This window comes from Ornithorhynchus anatinus, chromosome 2 (assembly GCF_004115215.2).
Source record: "Ornithorhynchus anatinus isolate Pmale09 chromosome 2, mOrnAna1.pri.v4, whole genome shotgun sequence".
Lineage (NCBI taxonomy): Eukaryota > Metazoa > Chordata > Mammalia > Monotremata > Ornithorhynchidae > Ornithorhynchus > Ornithorhynchus anatinus.
Genome location: NC_041729.1, coordinates 111,164,120 through 111,185,012, shown reverse-complemented (window position 1 = coordinate 111,185,012; position 20,893 = coordinate 111,164,120). Strand labels below are relative to the sequence as shown.

General features: G+C 41.3%; 1 protein-coding gene and 1 non-coding gene across 2 annotated transcripts in view; both read left to right on the top strand.

Moving 5' to 3' along the window:
- SLC9A2 (solute carrier family 9 member A2) overlaps nt 1–16,055 on the top strand; it is a 90,668-nt gene extending 74,613 nt beyond the window's left edge. The window contains exons 8-12 of the mRNA XM_001514625.6: nt 4,409–4,570; nt 9,597–9,693; nt 10,372–10,503; nt 12,731–12,821; nt 14,257–16,055. Of these exons, the coding sequence (XP_001514675.2) occupies nt 4,409–4,570; nt 9,597–9,693; nt 10,372–10,503; nt 12,731–12,821; nt 14,257–14,627 (853 nt within the window). The 3' untranslated portion in view covers nt 14,628–16,055. The remainder of the gene's footprint in view (nt 1–4,408; nt 4,571–9,596; nt 9,694–10,371; nt 10,504–12,730; nt 12,822–14,256) is intronic.
- Nucleotides 16,056–20,658: 4,603 nt separating this feature from the next.
- LOC114809882 lies at nt 20,659–20,796 on the top strand. Its single transcript, XR_003757654.1, has one exon. It is a non-coding gene; the product is annotated as a small nucleolar RNA SNORA7 (small nucleolar RNA).
- The last annotated feature ends 97 nt before the right edge of the window (nt 20,797–20,893 follow it).

The window sequence follows — 20,893 nt, the reverse complement described above, 5'->3', positions numbered from 1 at the left end:
TTTACTCTCCTGCTGCCCAATTTATTATATTTTTATAACACTTTCTCTTGACCCCTGTAATGATTGTCAGCAGTGCCCAAAGAGGGTGGACCCATCATTTCTCAAAGCCAGCAAGAGCAGCAAACAGGAAATAATTTTGTGTTGTTTGGCTTAGGGACAGGAGGGTGGAATGAAAAAAAAGCAAATAAATCCATAATTTCTCCTCAAGGATTATTTCTCTCCTTGTTTATTTCTACTTTTGAGAAAAAAGGGGAAAATAACAGTAATGAAATATTAAGGCAGGTGGTGGGTTGATTTTATGATCTGAATCACAAATTCAGCAAATTCAGATAAAGATAGATTTTATTTCTTCCCTACCTGATCCAGTGGGTTGTGCCCAATAAAGGGCCTCTGCATTAGCACTTTAGGCAACCACGGTGTCTGAGTCTTCCCTTCTTTCCTGGAGGGAAGAGGAGTTGGGTAAATTATAGATTAGGAAGAAGCCACATTTCTAATTACAACCCTAATCCAGGTAAAAATGGGTATCATTCAGAATCCAAGCTTTGCTAGCCCTTTCCTGAAAGTAGCTAGACATGACATATAGGAAGGAATCTATGGCATTGAAAGGTCTTAGATTGAACCAAGAGTCAGGCCCAAGGAAAGGAAGATTTCATTGGTGTAGCTAATTAAAGTATTAAACACAGGATGCAAGTTACACTTGACACTAGACAATGCATCCAGTCTCACAAATCTCACCAGAAACACCCCCCACAAATACCTGCTTAACCAGACATTACCTCTTCTGGCACACAGCACAGATGGTTGGGAACCAAAAAGAAGTTACTGTACTTCAAATATAACCACTCATCCCCAGCTGACTACGGTTAATAGAATTTTTTGGAATACATCAGGGCCACCTCATCAAGGACTGTGGTAGCATGATGGCTGAAAGCAGTCAGTGGTACTTATTGAGCACTTACTATGTGCAGAGCACTGTACTAAGTGCTTAGGAGAATACAACAGAGTTGGTAGACATGTTCCCTGTGCAAAGGAATTTACAGTCTAGAAGGGGAGGCGGACATTAAATTACAGATGGATATCATCATCATCAGTGGTATTTTTTGAGCACTTATGATGTGCAGAGCACTGAACTAAGTGCTAGGGAAAGTACATGTGTGAAAGTACTGTGGGCTGAGGGTGGGGTGAATAGCAAGTGCTTAAGGGGTACAGATCCAAGTGCATAATTGATGCAGAGGAGAGAGAGTAGCAGAAATGAGAGCTTAGTTGGTGGGTGTCTTGGAGGAGATATGGTTTTAATAAGGCTTTGAAGGTAGGAGAGTGTTCATCAGTCGATTGTGAAGGGGGAGGGTATTCCAGAGGAAAGGGAGGAGTTGGGCAAGGGGTCTGCAGTGAGACAGATGAGATCAAGGTTCAGTGAGTAAGTTGGTGTTGAGAGGAGTGAAGCATGTGGGTTGGGATGTAGTAGGAAATGAGTGAGGTAAGGTAGGATGGGGAAAGAAGTAAAGTCTATGATATGGCATTTCTGTTTGATGTGGAGGTGAATGGGTAACCACTGGAAGTTCTTGAAGAATGGGGAGACCTGGAGTTTTAGAAAAATGATCTGGACAGCAGAACGAAGTAAGGACTGAAGTGGGAAGAGAGAGGAGACAGTTCACTGTGGAGACTGATACAGTAGTCAAGGCAAGATATGGTAAATTCTTAGATTAATGTGGTAGCGTTTTCGATGGAGAGGAAAATATGGATTTTAGAGATGTGAAGGAAAAATGACAGGATTGTAGGGGGCTGTTTCTTAGATCCACAGTTATTCATGGTTTTGAAAGGAACTCACTATAGCACAGTCTCCACTGTGGGCTCACAGTACAGCTAGCAAAGCTTGGATTCTGAATGACACCCATTTTTACCTGGATTAGGGTTGTAATTAGAAATGTGGCTTCTTCCTAATCTATAATTTACCCAACTCCTCTTCCCTCCAAGAAAGAAGGGAAGACTCAGACACCGTGGTTGCCTAAAGTGCTAATGCAGAGGCCCTTTATGGGCACCTCAAGGAAATTTAGATTCTGCTCCAGAAATCAGGCATAATTATGGGAGAAGAATTTGCTTCCTAAACTGAGAGTGCTACAAAGCACAAACCACTGGGTCAGGCAGGAAGGGACTTCAGGGTAAAGTGGGAGCTCAGTATATTCTCAATATCCATGGAACCTGTACTATAACAGTGGAGCCAGGAGAATTCTCTTTCCTACAGCTAAAGAGTCTTGTGAGATCACAAGGTTTGGGAAGTAGGTAATAGGAAGGAGAAGAACTTTCTCTGAACTGGAAAGCCTTTCATTTGTTCAGGGATTGGACAAAAGTCCAGCTATTGGTCAGAATTTTCAAGGGATCTGGAAATCCCAAAGGAGTTGTGGTTAGAGTTCGCCTGCTCTCTGTCTACCAGAACCTCTAGACCCACATCATTTATGTACCTTTCTCTGTACTCTGCTACTTCCCCAAATTGTAATTTATTTTAGTGTCTTTCTTTTCCAGAAAATTCTGGACATTTTCTGTTCTTTCTGCTGTCTTATTGACATATTTGCTCCAAATAAAGTGTCATCAGCACTTGCTGGCCCAGGATGTAAGGCTGGACATGGATTGCGTTATTACAGTGCAACTTTTAGGGAGTAGATCAGTCAATCAATCATAATATTTTTTGAGCATTTATTGGGTACAAAGCATGTAGTAAGTGCTTAGAAGAGTTCACTGTAATAGAGTTGGTAGATATCTCTTTTCCATTAGTCTGCAAACTGCCTGTGGGCTAAGCTCCGCATAATGGAATCAAGAATCCTGGGTGTCATTCCTGAGGTTGTGTTACCAGGAGCCTGCTGGAAAACTTTCTGTGCCTAACAGGAGCAGTATCAATACTGAGCTTTATTCTTCCATTTCACAGGCACCAGGACACATGGATAAATTGTGTCCTGCTTTTTTTTTTTAAAAAAAAAAAGGTATTTGTTAAACTTCATGTGCCAGGCACTGTACTAAGAGCTGAGGTAGATACAAGCTAATCAGGTTGGACATAATCAAGGTCCCAGTTGGGGCTCACAGTCTTCATCCTCATTTTAATGATGAGGTAGCTGAGGCACAGAGAAGTGAAGTGACTTTCCCAAGGTCACAGGGCAGGCAAGTGGCGAGTCAGGATTAGAACCCAGATCCTCTGAACCCCAGACCCATGCTCTTTCCATTATGCCTCACTGCTAGTCAGGAAACATATAACCTAATAGGTAGAGATGTTCCTATCCTTCCCCTCTAAATATGTCACCTTTCTCTGTATCCCATTGTGGATGTCTAATTCAATAATTTATCCCACCCCTTCTTGAACCAACTGGTATTTTGAGCTTACACATCTTCCACTGGTAAGAAACTCCATTTTCTTAATCAGTCATATTTATTGAGCCCTTATTATGTGCAGAGCATCATACTAAGCACTTGGGAGAGTATATTAGAATAAGCAGACACGTTCCTTGCCTGTAAACAAGCTTACAGTCTAGACGGGGAGGCAGATATTAATATGAACAAATAAATAATTTATAACATGTAATTGAAAGATAGGTACATAAATTTTGTGGGGTTTGGGGTGGGGTGACTATCAAATATCTAAAGGTCACAGATCCAAGTGCATAGATGACGCAGATGGAAAAGTGAGACAGAGAGAAGAGGGCCTAATTGGCGAAGGCCTCTTGGAGAAGATGTGACCCTAATAATGCTCAGAAGGTGGAGAGAGTGGTGATCCATAAGGCCATTGCGGGCAGGGATTATCGCTCTTTCTCGGTGAATTGTACTTTCCAAGTGCTTAGTACAGAGCTCTGCACACACTGAGTGCTCAGTAAACACTACTGAATGAATCTGGCTTATGTGGAGGGGGAGGCATTCCAGGCCAGGAGGAAGATGTGGGAAAGGGGTTGGCAGGGAGATAGATAAGATCAGGAATAGTGAGTAAGCTGATGCTAGAGGAGTGGAGTTTGCGGGCTGGGCTGAAGAAGGAGATTAGTGAGGTGAGATAGGATGGGGCAAGCTGATTGAGTGCTTTAAAGCCAGTGGTAAGGAGTTTTTGTTTAATGTGGTGGTAAATGGCCAGCCACTGGAGGTTCATGAGGAGTGGGGAGACATGTACCGAGCACTTCGGTTGATAAATGATCTATGCAGCTGAGTGAAGTGTGGATTGGATTGGGTGAAACAGGAGGCTGGAAGGTCAGTGAAGAGACAGATGCAGTCCAGGTGGAGATAGGATAAGTGTTTGGATCAGTAACTGCTCAATAAGTACGATTGAATGAATGAAGGTCATAGTTTTATATGTATTCACGAATGTATCTGTTAGATTTAGCCATATCTGTCATCATTGATCCTTGGGACTACTAATTAGATCTGTGTTTCTTTTCAGGTTTAAAAAGTTTGATGATAAATATCTGAGGAGGCTTCTGATTCGAGAAAACCAACCCAAATCCAGCATTGTTTCCCTGTACAAAAAGCTAGAAATCAAACATGCTATAGAAATGGCAGAGACTGGGATGATTAGTACAGTACCGTCCTTCGCTTCTCTAAAGTAAGTCTAATTAATAGGGATGTCAGTTTCTGGGGCTGTCTTTTCTTTTTTGTAAGATTCCTTCATGCCCAGAGGCCATCTATTCAGGCCTAGATCACATCCCTCTGCAGCACACATGGTCATACGTTTATTTTTATCCATTTATTTATCTGAACATTAAATTATTTTTTATTCTGTTTATCATTTTTGTCTGTTGCCCCAAATCTATTATGATAATAATAATGGTATTTGCTAAGCACTTACTATGTGCCAAGCACTGTTCTAAGCACTGGGGTAGATATAAGGTAATCAGGTTGTCCCTCATGGGGCTCACAGTCTTAATCCCCATTTTACAGATGAGGTAACTGAGGCATGGAGAATTTAAGCGACTTGCCCAAAGTCACACAGCTGACAAGCAGCGGAGCCGGAATTAGAACCCACGGTCTCTGACTCCCAAGCCCGGGCTCTTTCTGCTAAACCATGCTGCTTTGAGTGCAGGAAACACACGTCTTGCTACTCCTGTATGCTCCCAAGTGCTTGGCACAATGCCTAATATCAGTAGTGCTCAATATCACCATAGTTGGTGAGCATTCTGGCCACTTGACTGTTGTGTGACCTTGGGCAAGTCACTTAATTTCTCTGTGCCTCAGTTACCTCATCTGTAAAATGGGGATTAAGACTGTGAGCCCCATGTGAGACATGGATTTTGTCTAATCTGATTAGTTTATATCTACCCCAGCGCTTAGTAATAATAATAACAATAATTATGGTATTTGTTAAATGTTTATTATGTGCCAAGCACTGTTCTAAGTACTAGGGTAGATACAGTGTGATCAGGTTGTCCCATGTGGGGCTCACGGTCTTAATCCCCATTTTACAAATGAGGTAACTGAGGCACAGAGGAATTAAGTGGCTTGCCCAAGGTCACACAACAGACAAATGGAAGAGCCGGAATTAGAACCCATGTCCTCTGACTCCCAAATCCGCGTTGTTGTCACTAAGCCACGCAGCTTCTCCACCTAGTAAGCGCTTAACAAATGTGATGAAAAAAGCACACTTGAGTCATACCAAGCTCAATTCTGAATATCTATATTTATGGGTTTATTCTTTGCCTCTGTCCTCTTTCTTTTTTGGGTTTATGGGATTTGAGGTGTTTACAGATTTATTTAGTGAACTATGCTTTTTTTTAAGTGATTGATTTTTGATATCAGTCAGCCAATGGCATTCAGTGTTTACTGTTTGCAGAACATTGTACTATACACTTGGGAGAGTACAGTATAACAGAGTTGGTAGACTCTGCAGGGAAACAAAATTGCCTAGTGGATAGAGCCTGAGCCTGAGAGTAAGTAGGACTTGGGTTTTAATCCCTGATCCTATGTTTGTCTGTTGTATGTATGATATTGGGCAAGTCACTTCACATCCCTGTGCCTCAGTTACCTCATCTATAAAATGGGAATTAAGACTGTGAGCACAATGGGACAGGGACTGTGTCCAACTAATTACCTTGTACCTTCCCCAGTGCTTAATACAGTGCCGGGCAAATACTAAGAACTTATCAAATACCACAATTATTATTATTATTATTAGACATGTCCCCTTGCAGACAAGGAGCTTACAATCTAGAGGATTTGATTTTTTGATATATTCTAGCTATTGTAAGGAAGTTAAAATGGCTTTAGTATTTAATCATTGTAATTCTACTTTTGCCATCATAGGAAAATACACAAAGATGTCATTTTTGCAACCTTTTTCATTGGCACAGGAAAGGATTACTGCTATAAAGAATGTGCTGCTCTTTCAGGTTAAAGAAGAGAAAGTCTTATATCATGTTCTTTTACTGTTAATTTGACTTTTCTTAAAGAAGAAAAGGACTGGAAATGAAGTAATGCCCCCTGCTGAAGTACTAACCGGTCCAAGCACCTGGGGTTTTAATTGATGAATTTGTAGAAGAATGAATCTAACGAATATTAGGAATGAAGGAGTGGGATAAGTAGAGAGATGGAAAGGAGAGGAAGGGGAGCATAGCCTCTGAAAAGCAAAGGGCTGGCTGTTCTAGCAAATAAACTTGTCATAATTAGGCTTTGACTGGAGTATCCCTGGGCTTGGCTAGGGAGAGTGGATAAATTTAAAGAGAAGCAGTGGAGTTTTCTCCATTCCTAGGGGGTGGAGAGGTTTAGGGGCCCCTAGACTCTGGGATCCCTGGATGAGGCAAAATTAGGTAAAGGATTGAGAAGCATCTTGGCCTAGTGGATAGAGCATGGGCCTGGGAGTCAGAAGGACCTGAGTTCTAATGTGGGCTGTACCACTTGTCTGCTCTGTGACCTTGGGCAAGTCATTTCACTTCTCTGTACCTCATTTACTTCATCAGTAAAATGGGGATTAAGACTCTAGGCCCTAATTGGGACATGGACTACGCCCAACATGATTAGCTTGTATCTACCCCAGTACAGTACTTAGCGCATAATAAGCGCTTAACAAATACCATTAAAAAATAAAAATAAAATCCCTGCCTTGTGGCTTGGATAACAGTTCCAACTTTAGGGAATCTGGAGTTCTGCCCCAGCAGAATGTTAAATGATCCTTCACAAGCCAGGAAAATGAAGGACGGGTGTAGGGCAAGAGTCAGGTTAGCAGCTGCCCTGTGGGAAATGCCACAAATATGGCAGTTCACTTATGGAAGGCCAGGTGTGCATTATGGACATTTGTTATGGATATTTGTTGCCAAACTGTACTTTCCAAGCACTTAATACAGTGCTCTGCACACCGTAAGTGCTCAATAAATATGACTGAATGAATGGATGTGGAATAAAAATATTCCATATCATCCCTCACTATCCCGATAAGCTGGCAAACTCTGTCTCACCTTTGCATAATAAGCTTAGTTCTCTGATATTAAATGCTGAGGAGAGAGGGGCCTCCTTTCTCCTCCACCTCCTCCTTACTAATAATAATGATAATTGTATTTATTAAGTGCTGAATATGTACCAAGCACTATGCTAAGCACTGAGGAAGAAATAAGACTATCAGGTTAGACACAGCCCCTGTCCCAGACAGGCTCACAGTCTAAATAGGAGGGAGAGTAGATATTCAATCCCTATTTTACAGATGGCAAACTGAGGCATGGAGAAGTGAAATGACTTGCCCAAGGTCATACAGCAGGCTGGGGAACTGAGACAGAGAAATTAAATGACTTGTCCAAGGTCATACAGGAGGCAAGTGGCAGGGCTAGAATTAGAACCCAGGTCTCTTGACTCGCAGGCATGTGATTTTTCCACTAGGCTTGTCTTCTCTTTAAAAATTCTACCCCATATGAATAGAAGAAAAAAACAATGCCGCTATTGGGTCAGCTGCATGGTCCAGTCAACCCAGGACTCTGTCTATGATGTTTAAAGAAACCTGTGATTTTTACCCACCCTCATGGCTAGTGATGGACCACTTAACATCCATCATCTTGTTATGAATAGCTTGCCAATGAATTTATCTACACTCCTTCTTACCGTATTGGCCTACACAGCTTCCTGGGATAATTAATTCCTTCCTAGATTTTATCCTCAAACTGGATTCGTGCCTGTTTTGAGGGGAGAATCACATCTCTGGAGTTGGCAGTCTCTGCAGCTGCCAGCACCATCTGGCATCTGCCGTGTGGGTGGGGGAAACTGTTGGAAGGATGGTGGAGGCAGGGCTGCATTTGAGGGTGGGGGCAGCTCCACTCACATGTCCCAGTCACATGTACTGTTGCCCTGCTACAATTCCGTCTGCCATTCTGTAACAACAAGTTCCAGTCATGGGATAGATAGGATGGGGAAAACATTTCCTTCTCCTTCCCAAGCCCTCAAAACTCATCGTCATCATCATGAGAAACAGTGTGGTCTAGTGGATAAAGCATGGGCCTGGAAGTCAGAGGACCTGGGTTCATATTCTAGCTCTGACACTTGTTCTTTGTGTGACCTTGGGCAAGTAACTTCTCTGTGCCTCAGTTACCTCATTTGTAAATGGGAGATTAAGGCGATGAGCCCCACATGTAACATGAACTATGTAATTATAATTAGCCCAGTGCTTAGTAAATGCTTAAAAAATACTATTTTAAAAACTCATCCTCCTCCTCAGTGGTGTTTATTGAGCACTTATACATGCAGAGCACTCTACTAAGTGCTCTGTAGAGTACAATACAAGAGTTGACAGACACGTTCCCAGGCCACACAGAGCTTTCATGGTGGGGTTCTCCATTTATGAGTTCATAGCAATAATTCTTTAGCCTTCATCTGGAGAATCAGACTTGTGATTCTCTGTGATACCCTGGTGATTAGAGTCCCAGAGGACATCTAAACCATCAAATATTTACAGCCCTGGATCCTTACCTGACCCGTCTCCTTGAAGAGTTTCCAATAGGAAAATCAGGAGACCATAAGCTTGTTGTGGGCAGGGAATGTGTCTGCTAATTTTGTTGTATGTGCTCTCCCAAGTGCTTAGTACAGTGCTTGGTACTTAGTAAACCTTCAATAAATATGATTGATTGATTGATCACATTTAGGCCCGATTTCTGTGTTTGGCCTTGTTGGGAATCATCTTCACTTCAATCATAAAAATAACAATGATAATAAGTGTGTATTTGTTAAGCACTCACTATGTGCTAAGCACTATACTAAGTGTTGGGGTAGAGACAAGATAGTAAGGGCCTACATGGACTCACAGTCGAAGTACGAGGTTTGAATCCCCATTTTGCAGATGAGGGAACTGAGGCGCAAGGAAGTGAAATGAAATGACTTGCCCAAGGTCACACAGCAGATAAATGGCATAGAGGGGATTAGAACCTAGTTCCAGAAACAGCTGTGCCAGGATTTGCTATGGACATTTTCCTAAAAGTGATGCTTTCCAGCAAAAAAATTAGTTCAGAAAATAGTGTGTTTTTGAACAATTGTCTAAAGAGATTAATAAAATACATTTTGAGATTTTTCAAACTGCAGATTGCTGTTTTGCAAGGAAAATTAATAATGTTCGTATTTTAAGAGCACTGAAATGATGTAATTCTTTCTCCAAATCTCCACAGTGATTACCATGATGAAAAAATAAGAAAACTCACTCCTGTTGAAATGGATGAGATGAGACAAATATTATCCCGGAATCTCTACCAAATAAGGCAACGAGTAAGAAGGCCATGATTTTTCACTAAAGCATACCTTTGTCCTTGCCTGGAAAGATCTTTTTTCATATCTGAGATAAAAGAAAGCAAAAATGTCCTGGTTTTATTTTCTTTTAGGACCCGAGAATCCTTTTATCACATGCAATTTTTAAACATGGGTCTGTGTGTAGAGTAGAACAGCTGAAAAGTATCATACTGAGCCTCAGTTTCACATAATTTATTTCCTCCTTTCGTTTTCATCCCGATCAAAACCTTAAGTGTCAATTACCCCCTTCTTAGACACTGAGATTACACTGCGGGAGAATAGGGGGAAGTGCAGTTAAATGAAACAGAAGGACATAGCAACCCCTTGTGGCCAATATTGTTTGTGTTTTTCCCGAAGGTAATGCATGTTCAGAAGGAAAAGTGCATTCTATTTGCCAATACTAAACACTCAGTTTTGTTCCTTTCCTAAAGAACTCCTTTCCTAAGAACGCAAATACTTTCCAAGGAAATACTTGTTTATCGAAGAGGAGTGTTGATTCACAGAACATCTCTAGAAAGTGGACTTAGTAAATGATAATCAACACCTCCTGAAGGTGTTTAACCAATCCTAATGCAAAGGACTTGATCAGCATCATTTTCCCATTCCAGAAATCTGTGAGGGTTTTTGTTCAAGGTCACCAATGTGTTTTGATTCTAGACGCTGTCCTACAACAGACACAATCTCAGCACCGACACAAGTGAGAGACAAGCCAAAGAGATTCTCATCCGCCGCCGGCACAGCCTGAGGGAAAGCATAAAGAAAGACAACAGCTTGAATCGGGAGCGACGGGTATGGTGCAAGGGATTCCGTAATTTAAAATACCACAATCCTAATCCTGAGTAAACTCGCCTGAGACCAGAGAATAGGCTAGTCCCAAAACAGCACATGAGAAAGTGGCCCACTGTTATTCACTCTGCAAATATTCAGTGATTCATTCGATTGTATTTATTGAATGCTTACCATGTGCAGAGCACTGTACCAAGTGCTTGGCAAGTACAATTCAGCAATGGAGAGACAATCCCTGCCCACAGTGGCCATACAGTTTATGACTTTCTTCAGGCGGATTATTTACTCTATAGTACTAGCCCGTCAAACGGCAGGGACTGTCTCTATCTGTTGCCGACTTGTTCATCCCAAGTGCTTAGTACAGTGCTCTGCACATAGTAAGCGCTCAATAAATACTATTGAATGAATAGTACTACTACTTCACCAGCTCATTTTTGATTTTTTAAGGAATGAATTCAAGTGGGTATCTTCTGTAGATTATCCCTATATCAAGGTCTATTCGTGATTATCCTGGGTTTTTGTAGCCAGATATTTGAAAATTATATGTCTTCCAAAATTGGTACTGTCATGGTTAAATGTCCCAGCCTACTTTACTCTGTCTTTGACTTTACTTGATCATTTCCATTTTTGAATTCCCTATCAAGTCTGAAATGTGCTTAGTGCATGCTCAGGATTTTGGGGTTCATTCATTCATTATTAGTGTTTATTGAGCACTTACTGTGTGCAGAGCACTGTACTAAGAGCTAAGAGCGTGAGAGAGTACACTATAACAATAAACAGACACATTCCCTGCCCACAGGGGAGACAGGCGCTAATAAATAAATTACAGATATGTACATAAGTGCTGTGGGGCTGGGGGAGGGGTGAATGAAGGTAGCAAGTCAGGGTGACAAAGAAGGGAGAGGGAGAAGAGGAAAGGAGGGCTTAATCATGGAATGCTTTTTGGAGATGGGGGAGATGGGGAGGGCTTGTGGTAAAGATATCCCAGAATATAATACTAATATGAATTGTGGTATGTGGTAAGTGCTTACTGTGTATCACACTGGGGTAGATATAATGCAATCAGATCAGACACAGTCCTCTCACAGATGGAGCTCATAGTTCAAGGGGTGAGATATTCAATCCCCATTTTACAAAGGAGAAATTGGAGGCATAGGGAAGTTATTTTCCCATAATCATCCAGCAATGGAGGAGTTGGGATTAGAACCCAGGTCATGTGACTCCCAGGCCCATGCTCTTTTTATCAGGCCATTCTGCTTCCCAGAATGCTGGAGACTTTATCCTCACAATTCCCAAACCTTTTCCCTTCTCACTGTCACTCCTGCACCCCCAACCAGCCCAGCTTTCATCATTATGGCTAAGAGGTCAGGCATATAATCTTGGAGTGGAATCCCCATGTGTGTGATCAGATTTCCCCTTTCCCTAATCTATGTTAACATCTATCTCACCCCTATAGACTGTAAGTTTCTTGTGGGCAGGGATCACGTCTACCAACTGTGTCATATTCCCAAATGCTTAGTATAGTGCTCTATTCATTGATGGATATTTGGAAAAATTACAGTATGCACTCGAAAACAAAAATATTTTAATTCTAAATTTATTCATTCAATCATAATTTTTGAGCACTTACTGTGTGCTCTGCAAGCTCTTGGGAGAGTACAGTACAACAGTATAACAGTTACATTCCCTATGAGTTTACAGTTTGGAGAGGGGAGAGAGTCATTAATATAAATAAATTACAGTTATGTACTTGAATACTATGGGAATAGTAGGGGGGCTAAATAAAGGGGTCAAGTCAGGGCAATGAAGAGGGAGTGGGAGAAGAGGAAAGGAGGACTTAGGGAAGGCCTCTTGGAGATATGCCTTTAATAAAGCTTTGAATGAAGGTGGGCAGAGTAATTGTCAGATTTGAGGAGGAAGGGCATTCCACACCAGAGGCAGTTTGCTGGGTAAGGAGTCATTGGAGAGATAGAAGAGATTGATTTAGAGTGAGAAGGTTAGCATTAGAGGAGTGAAGTGTGAGAGCTGAGTTGCAGTAAGAGAGTAGCGAAGTGAGGTAGGAGGGGGCAATGTGAATGAAAAGAATGGAGTGTTATTTATAGGAGATTGTTTTTAAAATGCCCATTTTGTATTAAACGTATACTCCCAATCCTCCAGCTCTAGAGCCCTGAAGATACTGTGCTTTTTAGTTGTTCCCTTGTAAATAAAGTTCTTTTTGATTTCTACCCAGGCTTCTACTTCCACTTCACGATATCTCTCACTCCCTAAGAATGCCAAATTTTCTGAGAGGTTTCAGAGGAAAAATAATATGCCTCATTCAGGTAATGAATACATGTAGGAAGAATTTTTCTAATTGATTTAACTTTTGGCTTGCTGGGAGGGACTTTTAACCCTTACTCGTAATTATGGATTATATGACCCTTGGTTCTTAACTCCCTAAGAAGCCCATGTTTATTATAATATGCATAACTTTCATTTATACTTCACTTTTCCTATATGGCCCTCAGTGTATATGCCGACTTGTTCATTCCAAGCGCTTAGTACGGTGCTCTGCACATAGTAAGCGCTCAATAAATACTATTGAATGAGTGAATGAATGAATAAAAAATGACTTATTATTCATCCTCATAATACATCTATTAAGTAAAGAGGTGGCTGTGTGGGCCACAATTTTACCTTTAATTCAGAGAAAGGAGGTGTTGGCTTCTGAGGCAAATATGGAAGTCATTTTCAATATATCAGCATTTGGGTTTTTTTAAAAAATACCATTCATGGGGTAATTATCAGATTTGAACCATATATATGACTCAAATCTGAAAATTACCATATATATGTACATATATATAAAGAGAGAGAGTGAGAGAGAGATTTATGTAAGCATAAAAAAGAACATATGTATATTGGATTCCATTTTAACTTTTTTTAATTTGGATAAAAATCATGTTTTGATTTAAGCAGTACTTGTTTACTGTGGTTTTTATTTTTAAGTTTCACAAATGGCAATGTATGGCAAGTATTTGTTCAGTAAATATTTTTACTTTCCTACATTGCTAGTGAAACACATATCAAAACCAACATTCAACATCAGAGCTATCTGCTGGTACATTTGCAATATGTATAGCCTGTCCTGCTTAATTTAGGGTAATTTTTCATCAAAAATTTAGAACTATCTAAAGTCTCTGCAGTGAACAAAAAGTGTGACTATACACATACAAGAGAGAAGCAATAACTGGTGTCTGGGCTAGTGATCTCATTACAAAGTGGGGAGATGGGAAATCCCCCAGGGAAAAGAATGTGTGACACATTGAAAAATGACCCAACCTTCCAAATATACCATTTCCAAAAACATACCCATTTTATTGGAAGCAGTGGCTATTTTGACAGTTTGTTTCACAAATGCCTGAAATTAACTTCAATCCATTTTGGCAGTGAAAATATGTAGACAGACTTAACAAAATTTGAAGAGATTACATTTTGGGAATTGGTGGGGAGTTAACCCTAATGATATGAATTTATGAGTTATAATAATGATGGTATTTGTTAAGTGCTTACTACATGGCAAGAACTGTTCTAAGTGCTGGGCACTCTTCTAAGTGCTGGTATATACACAGATATATACATATATACATATATACATACATAAATAAAATATTTGTGTGTTTGTGTGAGTGTAGTGGGTAGAAATTGGGTTAAATTGGTTAAAACTTTAAAAAGGCCCTCTGATAACACTAATCCTTCCCCATATCTCAATGACAGAGGGCACCAGCAGTGACTCCGAACCAGATGCAGGAACCACGATGCTCAATTTACAGCCACGGGCCAGGCGCTTCCTGATGGATCAGCACCAGAAGCGCATTCAGACACAATCCCAGATGGAATGGAGGAATGAAGTGGCTGGAGATGCCGGCAGAGGGCAGCCCTCTGATGCCCCGTCCCCTCGGGGCCCCGCGGTCCGAACTCCGGGTCCCGACGGGCTCCGCCAGCCCCTCCTGACCAAGACCCGGTTCGGCACGGTCCAAGAAGAAGGTCTGGCCGAAGGGACCAGACCTGTGCCTCCGCCCCGGCTGGCCAGACAGGCGTCGGAGATGGAAAATCCCCCAGCTAGAAGTGGAAGTGAAAAGCCATAGTGGAGAAGAGCCAGGGTGGAACCCTGGGGACTGGTTTAGCCAGCTGGTAGCGTAGTACGCGAAAATCTTACCGTGCAATTGAATCCACTGGATACTCACAATGTGGATTGAAACGTTCTCTGGGCAGCCGAGCCATGGATGAGTGGGAGCGAGTGGGAAGAGAGGAAAACCATGGACGGCTCTTGTTTAGCTCGCTTCAAACAGTGGCATTTATTTCCAGACCTAAGAAAAATAACGTGCCTTTACTGATTCTGGAAGAAAATTCCAGAGTGAAGAGTTTGGATTTTTTTTTGAACACCATTTATGGAAGAATGCTTAATACTCTGCTTCAGTTAAGGTTTGGCTTACGAACAGACTCACCTTTTCAATTCTCAAAGTCTATAAGAATGGCATAAAAGACCCAGCACTAGTCTCATTTAAAAAAGGGCCTAGCAGTGCAGGGCTAATTTTGCCCTGAGACCAAATCAACAGCCTAAAATCTCCCCAAGTTCTATAGGGCAGTGGAGAAAAACAAGGGATAGGCATGGTGTGGCCAACAGTAATGTTATATCTCTAAATTAAGAGGAAAGACAGAGATCTCTTCTACAGGATTGTTTGTGGGGCAACCCACATTGGTCTAAGTACAAACATTTGAGTCTCTTGATCCTAAGAAATGGAGAATTGTTGATATTCCCAGACTCACTGCTTAGCCAAGCGTTTGGGGTTATACTTTAAGCTGAAAATTTTGCCACCTTTCCTGTCCCTCTTATTTACCTGACGCCAGTTGATTAGGATAGGCCATTTAGGGATAACTTCTTTCTCAGCAATTCCATGTCAGATTCTCTGTCATGCCATATGGGAGCAGGGTGTCACACCGCCTCATGTGTTTTCAGCATCCTGGTTAGTTTTATTGTGCAACATCAAGAAGGGTTCACATAGTCCTACATCTCCTCCACTCTCACTGGTTTGGAGAGAATTTCCATTCTCGGTGCTCAGAGACCTTGAATTGATGTCTAGGAACCTGGGTTTAGAAGACAGAAGCATAGGAGGCCACAGACAATGATCATGAGTTTTAAGAACTAGGATATTTAGTTGATGGGGATTGGATCCAATCAATCAATCAGTGGTATTTATTGAGTGCTTACTGTGTGCAGAACATTGTGGTAAATGCTTGGGAGTGTACAACAGAGTTGGTAGATATGTTCTCTGCACAAAATGAGTTTAGTCTAGAGGGAGAAGCAGATATTAATATAAATTACAGTTATGTGCATATGTACTGTGGGGCTAAGCATGAGGTGAAAACCAACTGGCCAAAGGGTTCTGATCCAAGTGCATGGATTATGCACAAGGGGAAGGAGTAGTGAAAAAGAAAGCTTAATCAAGGAAGGCCTTTTGGAGGAGATGTGACCTTAATAAGGCTTTGAAAGCGGGGAGAGGACTAGTCTGGCATATGTGGAGTGGGAAGGAAGTTCCAAGCCAGGAAGCACTTTAACACAGGGAATGGAGGAGGGGTTGCCATTCCTTTTCAGTTTTTATTTTTCATTTTGCACGAGTCTGGAGAACTCTTTCCCACAAGGATGCTTTTTTGGCTGAAGCAGGGTGGAGACTGAAGGGGGAAAATGAAGAGTGGATGGTTTTTGAGTTATTCTTCCTTATACACAACTCTGTCTTGGCAATTCTGCTGTATAGATTTGATTTTTAAACCAGCTTTAAGACCTGTAAATCTCATTCTGGCATGGATCCAGCTATTGATGTTCACCCAGAAACCTTGGCCAGAAAGGTCTTCTGGGGTTTGATGCAGATTGATTCTAGGGTGCCATGCATCAGGGTAGTTTGGCTTTTGGTTATCGCAGGGCTCAATCCAACAATCAGGATGGCATTTTTAGCTGGGACTGAAAAATGAACATCACAGCTGCTTGTTACAGCTGCCCAGACCGTTGGAAAAATGGCCCATGAGGATATCCAAGGGTGAGTGCCAAAAATTCAGAAACTTTGAGAGAGATATTTATGGTTTTTAAGGTGAAAAAAGATACTAGAAGTGGCTTATAGCTATTTAATGTAGGAATACAACTGATATTTAGGAAATTTACCATGTATTTTTAAGAACACCAAGTATAGGTTATGACTTAGCAAGCTAATATAGAAGGATAAAATTTAAGAAACCTCAAAGATGGAAAATCACAGAGGATGAAATTTTAAATAGTTCAGGAAATGTGGAAGTCATCCTATTTCATTTGTTGTCATTTTAGAAGATATGCCAAACTTAACTTTTTATTTTTGAATATTTAAATGAATTGTGACAGTTGTGTATCATCTACAAATTCATTTAAGGGCAGCACATTTCTTACTGGGTTTAATCATTTGTCGAAATGGTGATTTTTTCTTTAAAGCTATTTCAGAAGGTATCTGGGAGCTATTTAAAAGAAAATTTGGTGTTATTCTTGGGTTTTTTTCTTTATATTTAAAACTTTTGAACATTCTTAAAGGGATTGCATCCAATGATACAGCCCTTGGAAATCACATGGAGTTTTATTAGTGTGATGCTGAAGTTTCTAATGCAGAGAGGTAAGATTTGAACTCACAATTTCCTGGACTGTTCACTTAAGTGTCCTGGTCAGACAATTTCTCTAGGGTAAGATGCACATCGTGTCTCATGAGCCAATCAATTCCCACAGTAGATAGGCTTCTAGTAATTAAGGAACTCAATCCAACACTCAGGGTGATATATTTTAGCTTTGACTAAGCATTGCCATCTGATTTGGAGCTAATCACCTGCATGGAAAACATTCATTTATACGCAGTGAAGTGCACAAAATCAGTAATGGATTAAATCACTTGCCCCATTTCGCTTTGCAGTCTGGAACATTGGAACATTTTAATATCACTTGAAAAAAGCAGTAATCACGTTGTTGCTCTAAAATGGAGTTCCATCTCTACTCCTTAGGGATGACTGAGCTTTCTGCCTAAGCCATTCAATGCAAGTGCAGCAGTCACCACCACAGCCTTACCTAAAATAATGTGGTTTCCAGTGTTGGGGTAGCCAGGGATGAACTGGGGTTAAAATCAGGTTGCCAACTTGACCTGGATGACCAATAACGGAAACCCAGTGAATAATAAATCCATTATTCCCCATAATGCTATGGAAAATTACTATCAATGGGACAATGGTGTTTTCCTATCTAGAGCACATTGCTTCTCACTTTGTTACATCTCTTCCCCAGCCAGAGACCGTTAGTGAAATTCCTTAGATTTTTTTTTAAAGGCGTGCACAAACACACTGCATTTTATCATTTATCATGCAGGATGATTATTCATGAAAGCTCCTCTCACTCTGAAGAAGGATGATATTACTCGCTGTTTTACAGGTGAATGAAATAATGCCCAGTCCTGCCAATGGCACCTCAACAAGACATTGGCAGAAATAGTCTTAGAACTCAAAATTATTGAAATTGGATATAATACTTCAACTATGCAAGGGCATACTGCTTTAAATGGAAGACACTGTCTGTGGTTCAAATCAAGAGTACAACATGTGAAAATTGAGTTCTTACTTGAGCATTTAAAGGAAAAAAAATTTATATCCCTTTGAATGAAGACCTGATGATTGAGATTCTAGGAATATGTCTACCAAGTCTATAAACTCTATTCTCCCAAGGACTCAGTACAATGCTCTGCATATAGTAAGCACTCAATAAATATGATTGATTGATTCAACTTAAAACAGTACATCAAAGTGAAAAGAATTCTGGAAGTCACTCCCCCTGATCCCTTCTCCACCCATCTGATGAAACTCTGTGATATATTGCACCTTGGGAGATCTGGTGAAAACTACTAATTGAAAAGTCCATCATTTCAAGGAGTGGCACCCCAAAGGATCATGTTAACCCTGCAACACGGAAAGCTGCACCAACCAATTGCCAATAGATGAGCCTTTCCCTTCAATCAGAGGTTTGATTGATTCATTGGCTGATTTTGGGTGGGTTGGGACTGGGAGGTCTTCAAAGTCTGTATGCCAAGAGACACCAAGACCAAAACCAAGCCCCAACTCGCTAATTCCATCCCTTCAATAATTCGTGTTGCTGGTGTTCTGAAGTCCACTGGTGTCCTCCTATATTTACTGGACATCAGCTTTTCACAGATGTTGTTCTTTTGATCTGCAGAAACTTGGAACAGGGCTCAATGAGGAATAATAATGGCACAGTCTTTGACAAATAACCCTAAGGCTGGGTCTACATTGCTTCAGTACCTTGCACTATTTCATTCATTACAATCCCGATCTGTGTAGCACGTTGCTTTGATAGAGCATCCAGAGTGGACCAGGATAAAACACAACTATCAGGACTTCTTAATAGCATCATGGTCTCAGGGAGGCTGTTTTATGTTGGGATTCAGGGTTTTTTTTTGAAGGGTGGAGGAGTCTTTAGCCTGGCCTTGTTCACTGAACTCCTTATCTTCCCTGGGTGACATGCTTTGGAGGAAGGGATTTCTGTTTATTGCCAGTGTCTGTATAGATTAGTTCTGAACCGATGAAAATTAAAAAAGAGTTTCTTTGCTATAATAAAGTGTACTTTTCCTTTTGAAAATGCCTAACAGCAAATATTATATGCACTTGAGTCTCCCTCTCCCCCCACAATCCCCGCCACCCACGGTTTACAAATAATGGCCATTTATTTCTGCTGGATTGCAGGCTGGAAAGGTAGGAAAAAAATACTCTAAGATGGCCATTAAATGCTAGGTTTCAGCAACTTCACCTCACACAACCCTGTGAACCTGATCTTAGACATCCTTCAAATGACAGAAGAATTATTTTGGGTGTCAGCTTTTGCCATTATTCCAATTTCCTTCCCCTCTACCAAGACTATTTTAAAAACTATAATGTCCTAAATTATCAAACAGCAATGCTAGCTCCAACCTACTGATCGTTTCAGAGAATCAGGAATCTCGGGGTCAGTTTCAGCAGTCAGACATCCATGATTCCATTAGCTTATCCTGCATAAAGGCAGCTATTTATAAAAAAAACCAAAACAATAAACCATTGAAATGAGGAAGAGGAACCGTTTATAGAGGTATCCTACCAACCTATGGCATTGATCCTTGATGTGAAGGACATAAAACTCCTAGTGTTAGCTCAACACTAGGGGCCTTCATCATCATCTTCATAGTATTTATTGAGGGCTTACTCTGTGCAGAGCACTGTCCTAAGCACCTGGGAGAGTACAATACAACCGAGTTAGTAGGCACTTTCCCTGCCTACAGAGAGTACAAGGAATAGTCAACCCAGGTCTGTGCTCTTATAGGCACTTGCCCATTTAAGCATCCCTTGCACGCCACATCATGTGGCTTAGACAATCTGGTTGGACTGGTGAACCCTTACTTTTACTGCTCCTAACAAATAGAACATTGTGGGAGTGCTCAGTAGTATTAGTATTATTAAGAGGATTTATTTGGCACTTAGTGTGTACAGATCACTATACTAAGCACTGGATGAGAAGCAGCGTGGCTCAGTGGAAAGAGCACGGGCTCTGGAGTCAGAGGTCATGGGTTCAAATCCCAGCTCGGCCACTTGTCAGCTGTGTGACTTTGGGCAAGTCACTTAACTTCTCGGTGCCTCAGTTACCTCATCTGTAAAATGGGGATGCAGACTGTGAGCCCCACGTGGGACAACCTGATTCCCCTGTGTCTACCCCAGCGCTTAGAACAGTGCTTGGCACATAGTAAGCGCTTAACAAATACCAACATTATTATTATTATGAGAGATGAGAACTTGACATGATGCCCGTCCCTGTCCAGTGATCCCCCCCATCCAGCTTCAATAGTAGAACTGTCAGGGTTTGGAAGGGAAGGCTATGTGGCCTGAAATGACTTTGGTGGGAGGGATGTATCTTCTCCTCCTGGATGTGCATCCAGCGGATGGATGCCTATATCAATCAAAAGTATTTATTGAGCACTTACTCTATGCAGAGCACTATACTAAGTGCTTGGGAGAGTACAATACCACAAAGTGGGTAGACACATTCCCTGCCCAGAATGAGCTTTGTCTACATCAGTAAATCCCTTCTCAAGGTTGCACCTGGAGAGTTTCCAGTACTCTACCAGTCTTGACTATGAGAGGGAGAGTCAAGTAGAAGCCTACCCATTCCATTCCTAATTTGGCCAATGGCTAGTGATTGGAAGGCAATCTGCTACAAGTCAAAACTTACCTGTGCTGGGCAGCAGCAGCATGGGAGAGAGTCAATGGTGGAGACTCAAGTTGACTGCACCGAAGGAGGCAATGTTAACCACTTCTG